The sequence below is a fragment of the Schistocerca cancellata genome, chromosome 6, assembly GCF_023864275.1.
Source record: "Schistocerca cancellata isolate TAMUIC-IGC-003103 chromosome 6, iqSchCanc2.1, whole genome shotgun sequence".
Taxonomy (NCBI): Eukaryota; Metazoa; Arthropoda; class Insecta; order Orthoptera; family Acrididae; genus Schistocerca; species Schistocerca cancellata.
In genome coordinates this window covers 486,668,216-486,691,240 of record NC_064631.1, presented here as the reverse complement: position 1 = coordinate 486,691,240, position 23,025 = coordinate 486,668,216, and the positions used below count along the sequence as shown (strand labels likewise).

At 40.3% G+C, this 23,025-nt stretch overlaps 1 protein-coding gene across 1 annotated transcript in view; it reads right to left on the bottom strand.

Annotated features, from left to right (window-relative positions):
• LOC126191418 (putative ferric-chelate reductase 1 homolog) overlaps nucleotides 1–23,025 on the bottom strand; it is a 355,430-nt gene that overhangs the window by 22,160 nt on the left and 310,245 nt on the right. The window contains exons 8-10 of the mRNA XM_049932290.1: nucleotides 6,296–6,519; nucleotides 5,879–6,122; nucleotides 3,325–3,437 (exon numbers count right to left, since the gene is read on the bottom strand). Coding sequence (XP_049788247.1) covers nucleotides 3,325–3,437; nucleotides 5,879–6,122; nucleotides 6,296–6,519 — 581 coding nt within the window. The remainder of the gene's footprint in view (nucleotides 1–3,324; nucleotides 3,438–5,878; nucleotides 6,123–6,295; nucleotides 6,520–23,025) is intronic.

The following is a 23,025-nucleotide window of genomic DNA, read 5'->3' as shown; positions in this document are numbered from 1 at the left end:
ACACACTAGGAGCAAGGTAAGGCATAGTCAGCATGGTGCCCTTGCTGGATGTGGACATTTATGCCTTGGTGACACCCTTTAAAAGCATCAGGAACACCTCAGACATACTACAATGTAAACACTCAGGACAAATGACTATTGTAAATCTATCTTGGGTAAAGTTTGATGTGGTCAGATGTATTGATTGATTTGGTTCAGTTTATGAGTTACTGATATTTGGATCTGTCTTCACAACTGATGTAAATAGTTGGAACAATACAGAAGATTACTGTTGAAAACCTATTCATTATTCTGTAGTTGAAAGCAGTGAGATACTCTTAAAACATCAACTTGTCAGGATACAAAGTCAAGAGGAATAAGTTTGCACATGGCTGTGGTATTGAGTAGCCGCACTAAGAGAACAAAAATAATTATTAGTCTCACTTGAGTGCTTCGAGTGCTTTGGTAGTTGAGTTTGTGATCTCTGCATGTTAATCTAACTTACTACACACAGTTCTTCCACTTTCCTCCATGTCTACTATAGTGAGACAAAGTACATTTATATTGTGCTTGTTTGTGTGTGTGTAGTATAGTTTTCCACAGTCTTTATTATGGATAGGGACTGCGATTGCTGTGTGTAAATGGGAATGGAGTTGGTAACACTTCACTCTCAGCTCCAGGTTGTGCTGGGTTCCATTATAGCTTGAAGCTGCAGTGGATGGGCATCACTGTCGCGGGCCAGCTGTGTGGATCTAACAAATGTCCAGAGCATCTGACCCCTCACCCGTGGTCGAGTGGGAGGTCACCTTGGGGTGCAGCAGGTGGTGAAAGACTCCCAGGGAGTCGCACATTAAGGCCTGCCCAGTTAATCTGACAAACATATTCCAGGTGCTGTCTGTGGCTGACAACCTCTCAGCCAGCAAAATCCGGGCAGTCACAGAAGGTGGGATTATTGGTACCTTGGAACTCCAATGTTAGACACGTTATGGGGTCCCTTAGGAACATGGGTGCCAAGGAAGAAAGGAAGAAAACCAATGTGCACTCAGTGTGCATACTGAATGGAGCCATTCCAGTCATGGAGCAGGTTCTTCCAGATGCCATGAAGAACACTGGATGCAGCCAACTGCAGGTGGTGGCTTATGTCAGTACCAATTATGTGTGTCAATTTGGATGGGAAGAGATTCTATCTGGTTTCAAGCAGCTAACTTAAGTGGTAAAGGTTGTCAGTATTGCTTACGAGATGAAAAGCAGAGCTCACCATTTGTAGTATTGTCTACATGACCAATCATGGATCTCTGGTACAGAGCTGAGTGGAGGGTCTGAATCAGAGACTCAGACAATTCTGCAACTGCGTAGGCTGCACATTCTTCAATTTGTGCCGTAGGGTGGCTGGGTTTCAGGTTCTGCTAACTAGGTCAGGAATCCCACTACACACAGGAAGTTGGGTTGCAGGGGCTGTGTGGCATGGACTGGGTGGTTTTTTAGGTTACTGGGTCTCAGGGAAACACAAAAAAGGCTTCAGTCTCAAAGGATGCAGGTCAAACACAGGAACATAGAGGAACTATTGGTATAACAGTTGAAAATTGTTGTAGCTGCTTTCGGAAGTATCGGAGCTCCAGGTGCTAAGAGAAAGCACAGATGCTCAAACCATTACAGGCAATGAAAGCTGGCCTAAATGCGGAGATAAGTTCAGCTGAAATTTTTGCAAAGAACCTAACAGTGTTCTGAAAGGAAAGGCTAAACACAGTTGGCAGTAGCATGGTTGTTGCTGGTAGAAATAGTTTACCTTTTATTGAAATTTAAGTAGATAGTTCCTTTGAGTTAGTGGGGGCAGAGGTTATTCTCGGCAACTGGTACAAAATTATAAGTGGATCCTTTTACTGACCTCCCAACTCGGATGATACAATTGCTGAAAGGTTCAAAGAAAACTTCAGTCTAATTTCAAACAAGTACCCAACTCATACGATTATAGTTGGTGGTGACTTCAGTTTACCCATGATTGATGAAAATACATGTGTAAATCTGAAGGTATGCATAATACATCATCCAAAATTGTGCTAAATGCATTCTCTGAAAATTATTTTGGGCAGGTAGTTCATGAGCCTACACAAATATTGAGCAGTTATGAAAACACACTTGACCTCTTAGCAACAAATAACACTGTGCTAATAATGATCATCAACACAGGATTGAATATTGTAATTTCCAGATTCTTCAAAAATAAATGAAAAATACGCCTATTAAAAAACAAGCACATAAAAATTCACTAACACCTTCCTTGGAGACAATCTCCACTCCTTCCAGATTAACAATGTAAGTGTAGATCAGATGTGGCTTGAATTGAAAGAAATAGTATCAGCAGCAATTTAAAGATTAATATCATATAAATTAACAATTGATGGAGCTGATCCCCATTGCTACACAAAATGGGTCATAACACTGTTTCAGGACAGTGAAAAAAGTGTGCCAAATTTAAGCGAATGCAAGATCTCCAAGACTGGTGATCTTTCGCAGAAGCTCAATACTTAGTGTGGACTTCAATGCAAGATGCGTATAATAGTTTCCACAATGGAACTGTCTTGAAACCTGCAGAAATTCCAAAGAGATCCTGGTTGTATGTAAAGTATACTAGCAGCAAGACATAATGTCACTATTTATGACAGCACTGCCAGAACAAAGTTACTAAACACAGCCTTCTGAAACTCCCTCACCAAAGCAGACTAAGCAAATACTCCAGAATTAAAAATCTGGAACAGCTGCCAACATTATTAACTTTAAGTAAATAGCCTCTGAGTAGTCCAACAATTTAAATCACTTAATAAAAGCAAGACTTCCAGTCCAGATTTTATACGAATTAGGATTTTTCAGAGTATGCTGATAAAATAACTCTATACCTAGCAACCATATACAACTATTTGCTCAACGAAACATCAGTACACAAGCATGCACAGGCCACTACAATATACAAGAAAGACAGTAGGAGTAATCCGCTAAATTCCAGGCCCGTATTATTGAAGTCTATGTGCAGAAGGATTGTGGAACATATATTGTGTTCGAACATTATGAATTACCTCTAAGAGAATGGTCTATTGACACACAGTCAACACAGATCTTGGACTTTCTAATGTGTTTCTATATCATTAAACGTTTATAAAATACTACTACTGTCCACACCACATTCGACAAATTGTTTATGATCAATAAATATGTTTATGTCTGGCAAAAATACCATATTTCAGGCCACATTACATAACAACGTGTACGGTTTTTTTGTCTCAAATTAATCTCTTATCATGATAAAATCTGTGTTTTGATATAAAGAAAAGCCGTCAAATCTGTACTTACAGAAAATACTAGGTGCATGACCACATGGAACACAACATACGACACTAGTATCCAGTCCAGCCATACAGGAAGTTCAGCCTTTCCCAGTTTTGCAGCAAAGAAAATTGTAACAACTGTAAATCAGAAAACAGACACCAAAAAGTCAATTGATTTCATTTTTTTCATTTTGTTTAGAAATAACTAACTGAATCAAAAATAAAACCTTTTAATGTAATTATCAATGTGAATCGCATAAACCCCCTCCCTCTATAGACAGTATGGGGATCTACAAGGGGGAGCAGGAGGGAGTAGCATAGTACTGTGTGTGTGTGTGTGTGTGTGTGTGTGTGTGTGTGTGTGTGTGTGTGTGTGTGTGTCTCCCACTCCTGCCTCTCAATACTATGCTACTCCCTCCTGCTCCCCTTGTAGATCCCTATACTCTCAACATTGGGCAGGGGGAAGGGGGTATAGGGAGGGAAGGGGGTATAGGGTGGGAAGGGGGTATAGGGAGGAAGACTAATGGATGAATGGAGTACACAATATGGACAATGACAGAAGTGAAAAGGAAAAAGATGTGACAGGGTGGTCGGGAACAAGTTAGTGAAGGAAACTTCCTGGCAGGTTAAACCTGTGTGCTGGACCGAGAGACTAACTTGGGAGCTTTGCCTTTCACAGGTAAGTGCTCTGGTAGAATTACAGCTGTGGGGACAGACCATGAGTCGTGCTTGGTTAGCTCGGTTGGTCAAGCACTTGCCCACAAAAGGCAAAGTTCCCAAGTTTGAGTCTCAGTCCGACATACAGTTTTAACCTATCAGGAAGTTTCATATCAGCGTACACTCCACTGTAATGTGAAAATCTCATTCTGGAAGTTAGTGAAGGTTTAGGCTGGGGATGGGGATTGCAGAAACAGCATATACTGGAGAGAATTCTCACCTGTATAGTTAAGACACACACGGGCTGGAAGGGAGTATCAAAATGGTATACACTGCGAAGCAGCTGTTAAAATCATCTGTGTACTAGTGCGCAGCATATTCACCAGCTGAATGGTCAAGTTTGCAGTTGGCAACAATTTGGTGGAAGTCTTCACGTGAGTCTACAGTTGGTCACCTTTCATGCCCACATAGATAGCTGCACAGGAATTGCAGCATAGCTGACACGTAACATGGCATCTTTCATGAGTGGCCATGCCATTTATAGGTTAGGAAATGTCTGTGACATAACTGCAGTAGGAGGTGGTGGTGGGGTAAGTGTATGGGACATGTCTTACACTTGGGTCATCCACGAAGGAATGGCCCATGGGCTGCAGGATTTTGAGCAGCATTAAAATAGGAATGGACAAGGATATTCTGTAGATTGAGTGGGTGGCAACACCCTACATTGGATGTGTAAATATAATTTGGGTAGGATATCTCTCCTCTCAGGATGCAAGAAGATTTAGTGTAAGCCCTGCTGAAGGATGTAGTTGAGCTTTCTCAAGGCCAGGGTGATACTGGGTGATCAGGAATGTTGATTGGTGTTTGGTTAACAGGTTTACTGATGTCAGAGGAGGAGATGGCAGGGGAGATCTACTTACAGGTAAGGTGGATAGGATGTTATCTGCGAATACAGGCTCAAGTAGAGTTATCGGTATATTTTGCCAGCTCTTGCTTTAAACTGCAAATGCAGCATTCATGGTGGAGAGGCTGGAAGGAAGAGTCTTTTTGACATGGAGTGGGTGGCAGCTGTCATAATGGAGGTGCTGATGGTGGGTTGTTGCCCTTGATAAGACCAGATGTGTTTATGAAGCCATGTGAGATGTGGAAAGCAACTCCTAGGAAGGTGGCTCATTGAGTTGAGAAGGGCCAGGTGAAGCAGATTTGAGAGTAGGTGTTGAGGTTATGGAGGTCAACAAACTCTCCTGCTGAACAGGCCTCTGAAGGCCCAAGGGCACCGAATGACCACCTATCATCCTCAGCTGACAGGTGTCACTGTATGCGGATATGGAGGAGCATGTTGTCAGCACACTGCTCTGAAGCCATTGTCAGCCTTTGTGACCAGAGTGCTATTTCTCAGTCAGTCAGCTCCTCATATTACAGAAATCTGTTTACCACTGCAGCAAGGCCATTGGCCGAGATCAACAGAGGCAGAGGTTTATTCTGTGAGAGCATTGTAACCAGCCACAATGGGACAACAAGTAGAGAAACGTGAAGAGATTTTCAGCAACTTGTCAGGAGCCATAAAAATTTAACAACAAATGTAGTTTAAGAGGAGCATGAAGGATTTATTAGTGGATGACTCCTCTTATTCCACTGATGAATTTTTTAATAGCACCTGCTGATGTGTGTGCGTTTCCAGTAATATAAAATAATGCATGTACTAGTACAATCTGATTTCTGGACCAATTCCGTACAGTACACACACACACACACACACACACACACACACACACACACACACACCATTCTGCTGGTGTTATGAATTTAGCTTATTTCTAGTTGGCACAGACACTTGGAAATAATCTCTTCTGTTTTGAAGACACAGTATGTAGAGTACTATTATAATGTTTATATCTAATTTCCTTGTTCAGTATGCTTACTTGCTAAAATATGTGCAGAATTTCCAATGAACCAGTGAACCCAATTAAATATTGGTCGTTGTCTCGTTCCAGGGTGAGGCCTGAATGCTGCTCCTATCGGCTGTATAAAAGCTAAAATTGTTGTAATTGTGCCAAGAATTGCATGTGGATTGTCTTCTTGTGACCAGCCACGTAGTTCCACGAAGATTATGACGAAACCAGCGATGGTGAGGACCCACGTGGTGACCATCAACATGCGATGCCACTGGAAACAATTTCCAAATAAGTTTTAGCTATAAAGTAATGAAAGTATCACATTTCAAAGTCATGTTTGTTTATGGCAGCCTTATTCATTAGAAAATCAATAATTAAATATCTGGGAATAAAATAATCTTAAGTAAGATCTAAATACGCTGAGTTACACAGCAGCACACTTACTGCAAACCATAAGTCCTTTTTGCAGAGTTGTGTACCGACCCAAGTTTGTCTGAAATATCTCGCCAAGAGAATTCCAAGACTTGCTGTTCCTATCCATGCAGCTATCATGAACGCACCGTGGAGACGGAGCAACACTTTTGAAGCAGCAGTCCATCCCGTTACATCAGACAAGTATTTAGCAGATGATGTACTGACCTTAGCAGAGTGGATACCAATATTATTATCTGAAAATAAAAGTTATGTTCATTTCCTGCTAGTATAGAAGTGCTTGTGGAAATACAACCAACCATCAGACATACAAAATTTATGATAATGGAATATATGTTGGATCAATGGTTGGCTGCAGAACCCACCAATTAAATCAATTAAATAGAATGCAGACTGTTAGAAAATTTCACTTTTTGTCCAAAGATGATCTTCAGATGAGAGACAATAACACACACATTCAGACTTACACAAAAAGCCCAAGCATGCCCGCACATGGTCATGGCCTTCTTTACTCGCATGTGTAAAGCTGATAGTTTTCAATAGCCTACTTTTAAATGTGTGTGCCAGCCAACACATCTTCTATCTGGTGACCAGCAATATGTTCAGTTCATACTGCTATTAGTATTCCATCCCAGATTTTCTGTTGTTCGAGTAGACAGAAATATGTATATGACGTAAGGTGAGAAGCACAGTTCAGACAAAAAGACTAACAACAACAAGAATGCTACTACTGTGATACAAACGGAGAAAAAGGAACCAAACACCCAAGCAAGCAGGCACATTTTAGGGTTTTTCCCTGTTTGCACATGCACGTTTTATATGAAGAGTGTCTAACAGTAGACAAACCCAGCCAGAAAAATATAAAAATCTAAAAATAGTTTAATGTATTTATTAAAAATTTGAAGGCACTAAGTTAGGCAGTAGAAAAACACATTCAAAAACATGTGGAAAGTAAATTGTTAAAACTTATTTCTGTGGCCATTTGAAGTTCAAGAAATATTTGAATAGTCTCTTATTAAAATATATAGTTGAACATGAAAAAACTCTTCAGAAATATAAGGAATATTATGTGATTCTTCAATTTCTCCCAGCGTATTTCTTGCTCGAACAGTCCACAGGTGTACTGCCGGTGCATAGTGTCTGTCTAATTTAAGTCTTCCCACACTCGCAGGGAATCTGGTATCCGCAAACCTAGATCGTCTTTGGCACTTCCCAATAATGCTCGTGTTTTATTGGGTGGGCAAAAGACAGTTCCTACTCAGTGTTTCCTCAATATTCGTCTTATTTTCCCCAATAGTGCGCCAGTATATGGTATATAGGCGGTGGCTATCTCTTCCTCCGTGACTTCGTCCATCTCCATACGCTGTACTGTAAAATTTTAATTTCTATATTTGGTCTGAGTACATTCTAGAAGTATCCACAAATGTCAAGAATAATTGGAATGTTTTGTAGCTGTATATATATACACACACACACACACACACACACACACACACACACACACACACACACACACACACACACACACACACACACACACACACACACACACGTTATGGCCTGAGGCAGTTCGCTCCACGCTATTGTGAAGTTAGTGTTTGTCATTCATCTAATTACACCTTCCTGTACATGACATTAGTCTGGCGGGGACACTGGGTATTGTGTTGTGATAGCGCACATTATCGACGACACAGTGGCTTCAATCAGGCCACGACAGAGCCGCCGTTTACGTGGCGAGAAACCCTAATTTGTGCCATATTCAACAGATTGCAATCTATCTGAGACAGAAGAAAAGGACGTCATGATGACAGCGACCGTGTGCCACCACATGAGACATCCTTCCAGGTTCTCTGGTGGTGATGAGCAAGATCCAAAAAATTGGCTGAAGGTATATGAGCGTATAGCCAAATTTAACAAATGGGATGACACTGTGTGTTTGGCTAATGTAATTTTCTACTTGGAGGGCACTGCCAAGCAGTGGTATAAGAACAATGAGGAGAAGTTCACAAGCTGGAAAGTATTCCAGGTAGAACTGCGCAAGTATTTCAGTGACACCCGACGACAGAAGTGCAAGGCTGAAGAAAACTAAAGTGCAGGGCACAGTGTCCAGGAGAAACTACAGCATCCCACATTCAAGACATCTTGGAGCTGTGTAAAATAGTGGATCCTAGAATGAAGGAGGAAGATAAGGTTGCACATCTCATGAATGGTGTTGCTGAGGACATGTATCAAGCCCTACTCCTGAAGGAGGCTTCAACAGCAGATGACTTCATAAAATGGTGCCAGTATATCTAGACAAGGCATCAAAAAAGAACTACACACAAGAAGTTCGAATGGCTTCCAAATGTTGTATCGATGTCTGGGATGGAGGAAGGAACCAATTTCACAAGTGTTCTTTGTCAGATAGTGAGAGAGGAAGTTCAGGAGGCACTTGGATTGCACGGCGAGCAAAAAACCGAGACACTTCAAGAGGTCATAAGGGAAGAAGTGGAACAGACATTGAACCCAATCTCTCATCCTTCATTTCCCTTTAAAAAGGTGAAAAAGTCGAGACCCAGGCGAAGTTATGTTCCTACAATGCTGCATGAGGAACCTGTTTGGGCACCAAGGACGACTGATGTTTGGAGGACCCAGGATAACCAACCAGCATTTTTCTACTGCAGACGACCGGGACATGTGGTGCGCTATTGTCGAGTAAGGCTGCATGTATTTGATGATGCCCGTGCCAAAAGACAGCAGACCTATCTTAGCAGATGCCAACTCTGGGACAACGAAGACAAATATGAAGATTTTGGTGCAGGACAATGTAGGTCACCATCACTGCGAGCTGGCCACTGGAGAGGATGCTCCGCAATGCTCCAATCAAGGTCTCCATCACCGTTTAGAAGCTCCAGCCAATCATCTAGCCACCACAACCTGGAAAACAAAATGGTGCCACCTTCCTTGGAGGTGAGGCCGCCGAAGAGAAAAGTCCTCCACCATCGATCACTATGAAAATGATAGGAAACTATGTCGATATCCTCATGGATGGCCGACCACACCAAGCCCTTGTGGACACTGTAGCATCATATTCAGTCATTTTGGAGAAGTACCGTCGCCATTTGCAGAAAACCATATTCGTCGACAACAAATTTCTCTGCTGAAGGTGGCTAATGAGAAATATGTAAAACCTATAAACCCTGCAGGAAGATGTGTCATTCATGTGAGTAAGTAGCCATACACAGCCCTTAGAATTCATCGTCTTACAAGAGTGTAGTCATGTCGTCATTCTCAGATGGGACTTTTTGAGTGCATCTCCATGTGTGGAGACTGTGTGTGCTGGATGAAGTGATCATTCCTGCAGTCAGCACTACAAAGGTAGCTGTCATGTCATACCATGCATCAATCCACGGATCTTTTAGTGGAATGTAAGAGAAGCATACCACTGAAGAATAACTGTCATCCCAGCCTCTGTAGTCTCGTTTAAAAACGGATTCGGTAAATTGTGGATAGTTAACTGTTGCAGAGAACCGCAGATCCTTCCAAGACACGTGTGTAGTAAACGCTGAGCCATTAATTGCAGAACAGCCGAGCATCAGACACCTCCCATGCCGAGTCTGTGGGCGAAATTAGTGCTACCACTACGAGACAAGATCTTCTAGCTTAACTATCACCAGATCTCACTAAGGAACAACAGAAGAAGCTACTTGCCATTCTTCAAGAGTTCTTTGAATGCTTCAATCCACAGGTGAAGAGTAAATTAGACAAATCGACCGCGAAGCACTGGATTAGCACTGGAGACCATCAACCAATAAGCCAGAGAGCATACCGTGTGTCAGCAATGGAACGTCAAATAATTCGTGACAAGGTAGAGAAAATATTGAAGAATGACATCACTCAGCCTTCGCAGAGCCCATGGTCGTCACCAGCGGTTCTTGTCAGGAAGAAGGATGGCATCTGGCGCTTTTGTGTTGATCACAGGAAGCTTAATAAGATAACTAAAAAGGATGTTTACCCCTTTCCACAAATTGACGGTACACTCGATTGTGTGAAGGGGGCTAAGTTTTTCTCTACCATGGACATGTACTTGGGAAACTGGCAAATTGAAGTAGATGAGGCGGATCATGAGAAAACTGCATTCATCACCCCTGAGGGCTTGTATGAGTTTAAGGTAATGTAGTTTGATTTGTGTAATGCACCAGCACCTTTTGGAAGGATGATAGGGTGATGGATAATCTTCTAAGTCACCAGAAATGGACGATGTGTCTGTTATTTAGATGACATATTGTTCTCAGAGACATTTGATGAACACACAAAAAGACTGAGGGCTGTTCTTAAGTGTCTCCAACAAGCCGCACTGAAACTTAATCCAATAAAGTATCTCTTTCGAGCAAAAGAAATCAAAATACTTGGGTACCTTGTGTCAAACGAAGGTGTGTGGCCAGACACATAAAAGATGAGAGCTATAATGGAATTTCCTATTCCTAAAATTATTAGAGATGTGAGAAGCTTCCTCAGATTGCTTTCTTATTACCGTCGTTTTATCAAAGACGGTGTATTGAAGCCAGGCCACTCCAAGAGTTGTTAAAAGCCAATGCTAAATTTATCTGTGGTGGTGCTCAACAAGATTATTTCCATGTGCTGTGAAAAGCTTTGATGACTGACCCTGTACTTGATCTGTATGATAGGAGAGCATCTACAGAACTACACACAGATTGCAGTGGGTGTGGGATTGGTGGTGTTCTGGTGCAGATTTCAGATGGAAAAAAGAAGGTTATAGCCTATGCTTCTAGAACACTTAAAAAATGCCCAGAGAAACTACTCAACTACAGAAAGAGAATGCCTTGCTGTGATCTGGGCCATGTGCAAATTTCGACAGTATCTCTATGGAATGCCATTCACAGTTGTTACATACCATCATTCACTTTGTTGGCTGACAGGTCTTAAAGATCCAACAGGAAGACTTTCCAGGTGGGCACTATGTCTTCAAGAGTGTACAAAAGTGGAAGAAAACACCAAGATGCCGACCGTGTCAAGAAACCATATGCAAGGCCATCAAGACTTTGATGAATATAGTGACTGTCTCTCAGCACTCCAAGATCTCTCTATTGAGCAGAAGAAGGATGCCAAGATATCTCAAATTATGCTTGCCCCTTAAATCCGGTCAGATGATGTGAAAGGACAATTTAAGATTAATTAAGAAAAACTTTAATCTGTTTGGAAAGAGGTGGCTACCAGTGATTCCTAAACTCATGGCTTAGATGTTCTACAGAAATTCCATGACACACCTGAGGCCGGACATCTGACACACTATGCCATTACAAAAGCCGTGAAAACAGCCAAAGCATTCTAGGTAGCCAAATTCATCATAGAAGACATTGTATTAAAACACGGTGCCCCAAGGTCGTTAATTACGGAACGAGGGAAGTTTTTCAATCGAATCTTGTGACAGAGAGGAACCGTCAATGCAACATTACTCATAACATGATGACTACCTACCGTCTGCAAACTAATGGGCTCGCTGAACGCCTTAATAAGTCCTTGGCCAACATGCTATCAATTTTGAGCAGAGCAACTGGGATGAGGTGCTACCTTTCGTGACGTTTGCCTTCAACACCACCAAACAAAACACCACAGGATTTATGCCATTTTTCCTGGTGCATGGGAATGAGGAGACGACGACGACTGACACTGTGTTTCTGTTACATCATGATGACATGGATGACGACGACGACGACATCGGCCAGGTGTCAACCAGAGCTGAAGGAACTCGGCAGTTAGCTCTACTCCGCATGCTGCAGGCTCAAGAAAACGATTGCTGAAGGTATGACACGAGCCACCACCCTGTTGTCTACTAGCATGGTGACAATCTCTGGATCTTCACTCCTATTCAGAAGGTTGGTCTCTCTGAGAAGCTCCTCAGGCGATACTTTAGACCTTATAAGGTTGTAAGACAGTTGTCTGATGTTACTTGTGAAGTTGAAGATTTCGACCCAGACAAGACTACGAAAGATCAGAGATACGGTCCATGTCCTTCGAATGACGCCCTATAAGGGTCCTGCAACCCACGATAAATTCAAAGCTCCATCGACAGGCAACAAGCAAAAAGGCAATGAATAACATAGCTGCAAGGGAAGTTCTAAGAAGATTACCGCCAGGGTGAACATCAGTCATTGGGAGTTGGAGTATGCAGGACTAATGACTTGTTCCCAGACTATGAGGAGGTAACACGAAGATGCTGTCCTCTTAAGGAGGGAGCAATGTCGCAGAAGAAGCTGAGTAGTGCAGTCGCCGTAGTGTAGTGGTTATGATACTAGATTGTTGCATGGAGGGTCGCGAGTTCAAAAGTCACCTAAACTAAAAAAAATTTAATTTCTATATTCGATTTGAGTACATTCTAGAAGTATCCACAAATGGCAAGAATCATTGTACTGGAATGTTCTGTAGCTGTATATATATACTGTATGTGTTCTGGCTGGAGGCAGTTTGCTCCGCACTCTTGTATGTGCAAGTACTGAATAAACCTTCATTAAGTGAAGTTAGCATTCGTCATTCATCTACTTACACCTTCCTCTACATGACAATATAGCGGAAGTCCATGGACACCTTCTGAAGACCAAATTGATGTAACAGTTGATTAACATTACTTTATTCTCAAAGGGGAACTAAAAGAAAAATGGGCTTAGAGTGTAGATGCTTATGGAACTATACCACAGTGTCAGATAAACCAGGAGCAGTGGATGTCCCTGCACAACATGTGATGGAGTAGAACACTATAAGCAATAGTCTGTTCTGTGTGTTCGTGGCACCATGCAGAGTAAGATTATTCTTTGGCCACAAGTCTTCCATTTCCATGCACCCAAAAAACCAGAGGCAAAAGTCATGGTGTTACACCTGATCTTGGGGCTTCATTCTTCTGGACTGTTGACCAGGGGGGAGACAAATCACCACAACACAGCTTGAGCACTGGCAGCAAAACTTATGGCACAAACCTATTTAGTCGGGTATAGGTACAGCAACTTCAAAAACTGCCATGTGTTATTTTAATGCTGTCTGCATACTGCATTTGTGGAGTGGTTCCTTCTGCCTTTCGGTGTTTTAAAAGCCGGATTCTGCAGACACAGTGCTCTGTCACTTTGCCCTTGCCTGAATTATTCCATCATTTTACTGGTTATCAGATGTTAGGTGGATCTGGTAAGAGGGTTGGTCGGCATTTAAACTGTCCCTAGTTTGAGTTGTCATCCTGTTACTTGAGCATAACACTTTGCTGCCTGTCTCACTGCTTACACAGCTGCAGGGACTTTTCTCAGGTCGATCCTTGGAGCACTGTCTATGGATCACTCTCTTCTTTATTTGGTCTGATTGTGGCAACTGATTAAAAATAATATTTTGTTTAAATTATTCCTATTGCCTGTGGCCTTCAGCCAATAAATAATTTGAATTCTCCTTAATAAGGCCTTCAGCTGTCAGTGTAGTTTGTGTTACAGTCCTTTTTTGTTTTAAAAAATTATTTCCTTAAATAAACTGTGTGTTTACTGTGCAACCAACGGTAACCGATTAGGATCCGTCCACACCTTTTCCTGCCTTTCCTAAGTCCCACGTATCAGTACCCATAAAATTTGAATTTTTCAAACCAAGTACAGTAAGACAGTGGTAAACCTGATCTAAACCAGGAAGTGTAACGAGTTCATCTTATTGATGACAGATGGCAGGACAACAAACAATGTTTATTTGTTTCTGTGGGAGTCCACAAACACTGGTGAGAAACAATGGTAACGCACAAATTCAAAATGGAGGCAGCAGCAGATTGCAGTGAGGGAAGTTGTGATATTTTTGTAATTTTAAATGAATTGTGTGGTGATTCCAGTGATTCTGACTGTTTTGATGATGACAATGATCCAGATTTCAATTTAAATGAGGAGATGGAAAATTCTACTTATATTAATTCTACTAAAAGTCAAGTGAGTTTTGTTTCCCACATCATGTTGTTGTTTGCTGGTTACCATTGTCTTTGTGCTAGTTAGTTAGGCTACATATTTTATTTCCATATTCAACTTTTTTTACAAGATCTTTATACAATGATAGAGTCAACAAGTTTTTTAATATGTTCGCCAAAGCTAGGAAAAGCTAGAGTTTTGGACGTTATTAACTCAAAGTTTCTATTTTTTTTCCATTGATTTGTGCACTTAAAATGTTGTACAGTGGCTACCAGTTGCATAAATAATAAAATATTAATAACTTAAGTATGATTTTTTTAACTTTTCAAATTGAATATTTCCATTCATAGCTAATGTGGGTTACCATTATATTTCCCCCATACCATTCCATTCATGTGTTTCTTCATATTTCTTGAGCGTATTGTGTAGCCCATTTATTGTCGTCGTCTTCCTGAATCTGCTTAATGTATTCATCCTCTACGATTTTTACTCTCCACACTGCCCTCCAATACTAAATTGGTGATCCCTTGATGTCTCAGAACATGTGCTACCAATTGATCCCTTCTTCTAGTCACAATGCACCACAAATTCCTCTTCTCCCCCATTCTGTTCAGTACCACCTCATTAGCTACCTGATCTACCCATCTGATTTTCAGCATTCTTCTGTAGCATCACATTCCAAAAGCTTCTTTTCTATTCTTGTCTAAAGTAGTTATTGTCTATATTTCACCTCCATACATGGCAACAATCCATACAAATACTTTCAGAAATTGTTTCTGACCCATAATTCTTTACTCTATGTTAACAAATTTCTCTTCTTCAGACACACTTTCCTTGCCATTGCCAGTCTACATTTTATATCCTCCCTACTTCAACCATCATTAGTTTTGCTCCCCGAACAACAAAACTCATTTATTACGTTAAGTGTCGTATTTCCTAATCTAACTCTTTCAGCATCACCAGATTTAATTAAACTACATTCCATTATCCTCGTTTTGCTTTTGTTGCATCTTATATCCTCCTTTCAAGACACTGTCCATTCGGTTCAACTAATCTTCCAGGTCCTGTGCCGTCTTTGCAGAAATACAAAGTCACTGGCAAACCTCAAATTTTTTATTTCTTCTCCATGGATTTTAATTCCTACTCCAAATTTTTCATTTTTTTTCCTTTACTGCTTGCTCAATATACAGATTGAACAACATTGGGGATAGGTTACAACCCTGCCTCACTCCATTCCCAACCACTGCTTCCCTTTCATTTCCCTTAACTCTTATAACTGCCATCTGGCTTCTGTACAAATTGTAAACAGCCTTTCACTTCCTGTATTTGACCCCTACCACCTTCAGAATTTGAAAGAGCATGTTCCAGTCAACATTGTCAACAGCTTTCTCAGTCTACAAATGCTAGAAATGTAGGCTTGCCTTTCCTTAATCTGTCTTCTAAGGGAAGTGGTAGGATCAGTATTGCCTCGTGTGTTTTAACCTTTCTATGGAATCCAAACTGATCTTCCTCAAGGTCAGCTCCTACCAGTTTTTCAATTCACTTGTAAAGAATTAGTGATAGTATTTTGCACACATGACTTATTAAATTGATAGTTTCGTAATTTTCACACCTGTCGACACCCGCTTTCTTTGGGATTGAAATTATTATATTCTTGAAGCCTGAGGGTATTTCATCTGTCGCATACATCTTCTTCACCAGATGGTAGAGTTTTGTCATGGTTGACTCTCCCAAAGCAGTCAGCAGCTCTAATGGAATGTTGTCTACTCCCGGGGCCTTGTTTCGACTTAGGTCTTTCAGTGCTCTGTCAAACTCTTCACACAGTATCATATCTCCCATTTCATCTTCATCTACATCCTCTTCCATTTCCATAATATTGTCCTCAAGTACATCACCCTTGTATAGGCTCTCTATAGGCTCCTTCCACCTTTCTGCTTTCCCTTCTTTGCTTACAACTGGTTTTCCATCTGAGCTCTTGATATCCATAGAATTGGTTCTCTGTTCTCCAAAGGTCTCTAATTTTCTTGTAGGCAATATCTATCATATCCCTAGCGAATTTAGACCTTCCTAACCCTGTACACCAACAGTCACCTCATGAAAAATCAATACGCATCACCAAGTGACAAACAGCATACTGATATCTTAACATTAAACACTGCACACACTGGTTGCTTATGGCACCATATTTTAACCTGGTGGCAGAAAGTTGAACTATTAATTTTTCAGCACACTCTGCAAACACATTGATTTATGAACATACCTACAATGTTTCTGCATCCTTATGCAGTCTGCACTGTAGCACTCTGAATGCCATCAGTTTAATTATAATCAAGCAGTTTTCGAGTAAATTTTCACAGAATAATGGCAAAGGATTTTTATGATCGCTCTTTGCATTATCCTCAACAAATAGCTAATGATATCTACACACGCAAAAAGGTGAACATAAAATACTAGAGTTCTCTCAAACTTGTCATTCCCTGGTAATGTATTTTGCCTATGTTTGTACCAACAAGTACCAGTAATATGCAGCTGCCTGTCAAGATTTTCTAGGCTGACTGTCAGAAACCCAAATTCCAAACTCAGTTAAGAATACTTTGTTGGAAACCATAATGACAAGCATTCATTACAGTTAGTCTACTATTTTACACAAGAAGAAAATTGTTGCCATTTCGACTACTTGATCAATATCTAGCTGCAAACAGATTTTTTTCCTTCTTAAACACTCTTTAAAACTGTATTATGATTGCATATAGTGTAACAGTAAATCAAATACTAAAACGGAAGTGTTCTAAGCAACTGTAACAATCAATTTTTCATTAAAATCTGACATAACAAAAAACAAATTGGACAATGGAAAATCCAGGATGGAATTTAACAATATTATGAGGAAGAAAGTTGCTACTCATCATATAGCGGAGATGCTGAGTCACAGACACAACAAAAGACTCTCAGAATTGAAGCTTTCCACCACTAGCCTTCGTCCTCCCCCCCACCGCGACAGGCATACATTGCTAATATGGGCACTCTTTTCTACAATATTGAGATTAGCATTGTGTGGCTTTTCTAGCAATGGCCTGCATCTGTTGATGTTTATAATGGCAACCTACAGCTTTTATCACAACAGAATTTGTAGTAAGATATTTTCAGTGATGCATTCCTATGATGGGGAACTATATTCTGCTGTAGTAATCCTAGTATGTGTGGTTTTCTTAGCAATACTCTGCGCCTGCTAATGTTTATGATCGCAACCCATAACTTCTGCCACAACTGTATTTGTAGTGAGGCATTTTTCAGTGGCACTATGCTGTGACAAGGAATTCCCCTCTGCAAAGGTGAGCATTAAATACACAAAAAAACTGCATCAACATCAGTGACAGAGTGAGGGAGCAAGGGACGGAGTTTTCCTTTGTAATAACTTACAGTATTACACTTCTCACAGACAATCCACAGCATTATAGTTCCACTTTCATATCTTCCGAGGTAGCACACTCCTTAACTAATTATTGCTCTTGCACTGATCCCCAAAGTGTTAGACATTGCTGACAAAATTCCATTGCCTTTTGTAGCAATGAGAACTTGTTTTTGGTGGCAATTTCTAATCACAAATTTGTCTTCAATTTCATGTATTTTTTTTTTTGATTCCATACAGTTGTACATAATATTGTACAAAGTGCTGCTACAGGCATGACTGGCTAGAATTAACAACGTAATTAAATTCTTTGCACAGTTTGTCATTACATCAACGTTTACATAAGTGATCTGGGCTACAGCCTTATAGCCACACACACTTATGTTTGAAGCAAATCATATTGTGAACAAAGAGTAGTGATTAATATGGAAACAATTTAACAAATAAACGATGCCAAACTCACATTTCATGTTATAGCACAAATGATTATTTTGTGCCTATGTGTTTACTGCATATTCACAAGTTTAAGCTAATGGGTGATAAGACTGCATTAATAGTGAGCAGAAGTGCAGTAAAATAATCTCTAATCTGAAAGGTTCTCATAATAATAAATGTGCTCTTTTAATATTGCAAAATTGATGGACATTCACATATTTGTTGTTACAGTAGAAAATTTAAGAGATAACAAGTTCGTTTGTGTGGCCATCCTCCGCAGCAAGCATATAAATACTTGTTTTGCAAATCAAACTGCCTTTTCCTGCTGCTAGGCAGTTTGATTTGCAAAACAAGAATTTAAGAGATGTTTAAGATCTATAGTGAACATAATACAGAACTATCGCCGGCCGAAGTGGCCGTGCGGTTAAAGGCGCTGCAGTCGAACTGCAAGACCGCTACGGTCGCAGGTTCGAATCCTGCCTCGGGCATGGATGTTTGTGATGTCCTTAGGTTAGTTAGGTTTAACTAGTTCTAAGTTCTAGGGGACTAATGACCTCAGCAGTTGAGTCCCATAGTGCTCAGAGCCATTTGAACCACAGAACTATCCATTATATTTTATTCCACTTGATTTTACTCTCACACTCTCTAAATGTAATGGAGTCATTAGTTCTCAAATTTAAGTACATACACAGAAACTGAACATACATATAAATAACAGTACTGCATTGCTTTCACAACCAATGTGATATGAGAAATATATCTTTAATAATGAATTATCAACAGTTCCACACTAAAAAAATCTCTCAGAAAAGCAGCAGCTGGGTAATTGTCTGTAGGCAACACATCCTGTCCCTGGCACGCCTCAACCTCAAATTTCTCATCACACACCCAGTTCAGTGAATTCTTTTATGTTCCCTAGATAACAGAAAAAATAGATTACATGCTGAAATAACCGGAAAAATTAAAAATACGGCAGAATCCCGTAACTATAATCGTAATTTTTCATTCTGAATAATATCTGAATTTATGTTACCTTATCGGAAATATTCATTAATTATAGCACAACGAACTGCTTTTCCTGGTAATTTATCATCATGATACATCTGCTGTCCAGGTAGCACGGGTTCGTTATCCTAAATGTTGGGGCCTCCACAAGCCATATTTTCTCTCAACAGTGTTTCTAGTTTTAATATGAGGCCAGTTATACAGATGCTCTGCTTCATTTTGTGGATTTAAAAGTGGAGTTAAGAAGTAGGATCTACATGCACAACCACTATCTCCCAGTAAGTGACCTTGTGGTATTTCTCCATTTTCAAATTGTGCTCTTTGAGCATAGTTGAGAAATATGGTACTGTTGTGCACAGAGCCTGGCCATCGAGCGACAATCTCTCTTATTAACAAACTGTGATCGCTAATGGTTTGACAGTTAAAGGAAAAATATGATTTCCTATTGCAGAAAAGTTCTGCATTATATTCTCCAGGAGACTGAATTCTTATATGGGTACAAACCAAGTTACCAGGAACGTCAGGAAATCGGTCCAATTGACTAAAACCATACATCACAGCGCGCACTTCTCTTGCAGGAAATTTTATAAAGCAAGGAGACATTGATGCTATGATGTCTGATACATCACTGGTGATTCGTTGCACTTTTGTACGATTTATGTTACTGTTGTCCCCCAATAAAAATGTTGAATGCACCTGTTGTCTGTTCATTGGCAAAAACCTACCATTAATTTGGTTTAATAACCACCACACTGTTTCTTTTGACAGACAAAATCTCTCTTCAAACTTCCTGTCACCATAATCTTGAAAAGGGTTTCCCCCTTTCCATATCACTCCAACACAGTTTTGGTCATGATTTAAATGGTCAAAGTATAATAATTCTTCCTCAGTGCCATCCATATCATCAAAATGCGCCACCAGCTTAATAATGTATGCTTCTAAAACCGCGGTTATGTCGAGAAAACTGGGAAAGAGCCCCAGTTAAATCTTACCATGGTCTATTCCCTCGTTTAACTTAGATTGATGTTGGTGCACTAGAATTTTGCGTTGAACAGGATTATATATTGATTTAACCGCGGTTAACTGTTAATCGAGATTGGTGCACTCGGCCATGTTAGTTGCTCTAGAGAGAAGTACCGGAAAATCATGCAGAAAGGCAGTATTGCAACTGAGCATATCCGTATGCTCTGTTCAATGGATTCCTAAAAGTGACCTCCAGATGTATCCATACAAGAAGACTACTTCTCAGAAGTTCACTGCAGGACACAAGCAGCAGGGACTACTGTTTGTGTGCTAGACTGAGGAAAGAGAATAAACTCGCAACAAAATCTGGTTTTCAGATTAGGTGGTTTTTTATTTGGATGGTGTGGTTAAACTAAACTAAATTTACACTTTAGGACTTCTGAAAATCCCAGAGTGCTTCATGAACAACATTGCTCTGAGGTTTACAATGTTGGTCACAATTTCCATTCATGGTCTTACTGGACCTGTTTTCTTTGACAAAACTAAACAGTGCACATTATTTAGCCGGATTGAGATGTCTTGGCAACAAGAAACTGTTGTTCAAAGCTCCATCATTAATATGATGGTAATGATTTGGATGCTGCTATGACAATGGTTTTAAGTAAAGGACTAAACATTGCAGCCAAGCCCAAGGTTTTACCAATCCCTCCATTGATCAGTGCCATTGAAGAAGCTGTTTGACCTCTTTCTACAGAATCAGCAGAAGAAATAAGAAGCGAAACTTGTCGAGCAGTTATGAAAGCTTGCCCACGACGGAGTAACATGTCTGTGACAGAGACGGCTGCACTACATGAGCTTTGCCAGGATATTGAGATGATGGTTCTTCCAATGATAAAGGTAATGTCACTGATTCAGTGTCTTGTGACAACTATCACGATAAAATGAACAATTTACTGTATGATAGCACATAAAAGAAAATCAGTAAAGAACCCACCAACCAAGTGGTAAGGAAGGCTGCTTCACTTTAAAACACACGCCCCTTTCCACTAGAAGTTGTGCAAAGACTTAAAGTGGTGCAGTTCCTCTGAGGCTTTATGGACTTCCAAAGATCCAGAAGAATGGAGTTCCTCTGTGTCCGATAGTAACATTGGCCCTCCAACCTATGACTGTGCTTAACATTTAGCATCACTATAAAGGCCTCTGTTGGGAAAATGTGCTCATGTGTGTAATTCTGAGGACTACATTGGCAAATTAAAAATCATTCAAACTGAACACTTCTGATACGCAAGTCTGTTTTGATGTAGCGTTGTCGGTCATGAAGGTTCACTTTTGAGACTCGTCATTTCTCATTGGCAAAACCTTTGACAAAGAGATTCCATAAACAAAGTCACTTCACAAAGACATCTATATTTGCATTTGTTCTGAACTCAGTGGTATTTAAGAAAAGGTAGTGACTCCTGACTGTGCTGTAAACAGAAAAAATGGATTCACTGCCATAAACATTAATCAAAACAGGAAAACTTTGAATGGAAACATTCAAATCAACCCATCAAGGGAGGAGGAGAGAAAGAAAATAAATGAAAAAACACCACAAGTAAAGTGACATTCACAGATTTATGATTCAAACCTATTTTTTAAACAGTTTAGAAGCACAGTTCACTGAACAGCTAGTACTAATTCAATGTGCTGTAAAAACTAGGAGTCACAATATTAATGTAACATCAAAGAAATGAGTCTGCTACACTGTATCAATTTCCATCATTAAGGTAAGAATGTTCTGGGCTCTGGTCTTAAATGGGCCAAATGGACCCACTGCCATGTCATCCTCTGCCAATGGCACCATTGGATGCAGTATGGAATGGCATGTGGTCAGGACACCACTCTCCCAGTTGTCATGTTTCTTCACCTTGGAACTGCTACTAATCAGTTGAGGCTCCTCAGTTGGTCTGATAGGGCTGAGTGCACTCCATATAAGACTTCACATCAGGAAAAATCCCTGACAGTACCAGAAATCAAACACTGGTTCCCCACATGGCAGTCAGCCATGAAGACCAGTCATCTTTGGAGACAGACCACCACCACCACCACCACCACCACCACCACCACCACCACCACCACCACCACCACCACCACCACCGTACCCAGAAAATGCAACAAGAGGGTGAAATTAGTGTTCAATGCCACATCGATGGTCAGATATTGGAGACTTCAGTACAAGACTGGGTTTGGGAAGGGTGGAGGATGGAAACCAGCTGAGTCCTTTTCAAAGGAACAACCCCAGCATTTGCATCAATGGATTTAGGGAACTTTGTAAAAATTGTTGATGGCCTAAAAAGGGCTTTAACTGCCATTATCTCAAATGCAAACCTAGTTTATTACCACTGCACCACCTCACTTTGAAGAAAACATCAGACATTATTATAAATTTTGGTTAGAAGGTCTGTATCATCCACTTTACCATTCCAGCCTTATATAGCTCAATTTTTATTTGTTAAGTCTGCTGCTCCAGTGTGTACAGATCATGTTTCAAAAGGAAAATACAGCAACAGAATACTAAACATGAGATGCTCAGACACCAAGATTTGATTTGAAAGCTCACTTGGCAATGTTATGAATGACTATGTGTTTGAGGCTACATGGTGAAGCACTGCATCTTTCATTGTTTGTTTAATAAATGATCTGAAAGATAAATTTTAACAGAACTTGAGACTAGCTCATTTTTATCATTATGATTGTTTTAAATTGATTGAAAGTGTGGGTCAAGAATTAGTGGTGGATTGGTGACAAATTATCAATCCTAATCATGTACTGAGGAGGACAAATTATCAGTTTAGTTTAATTTTTTAAGTATTTTAAGAATTAACACTGCTTGTTTTAGTAATTAATATTTAAAGAATTTTTCTGAGTCATAAATCTTCAAACTGGTTTGATGTGGCCCACCATAAATTCATCTCCTGTGCCAACCTCTTAATCCTAGAAAAGCACTCACAATCTACATCCTCAATTATTTGCTG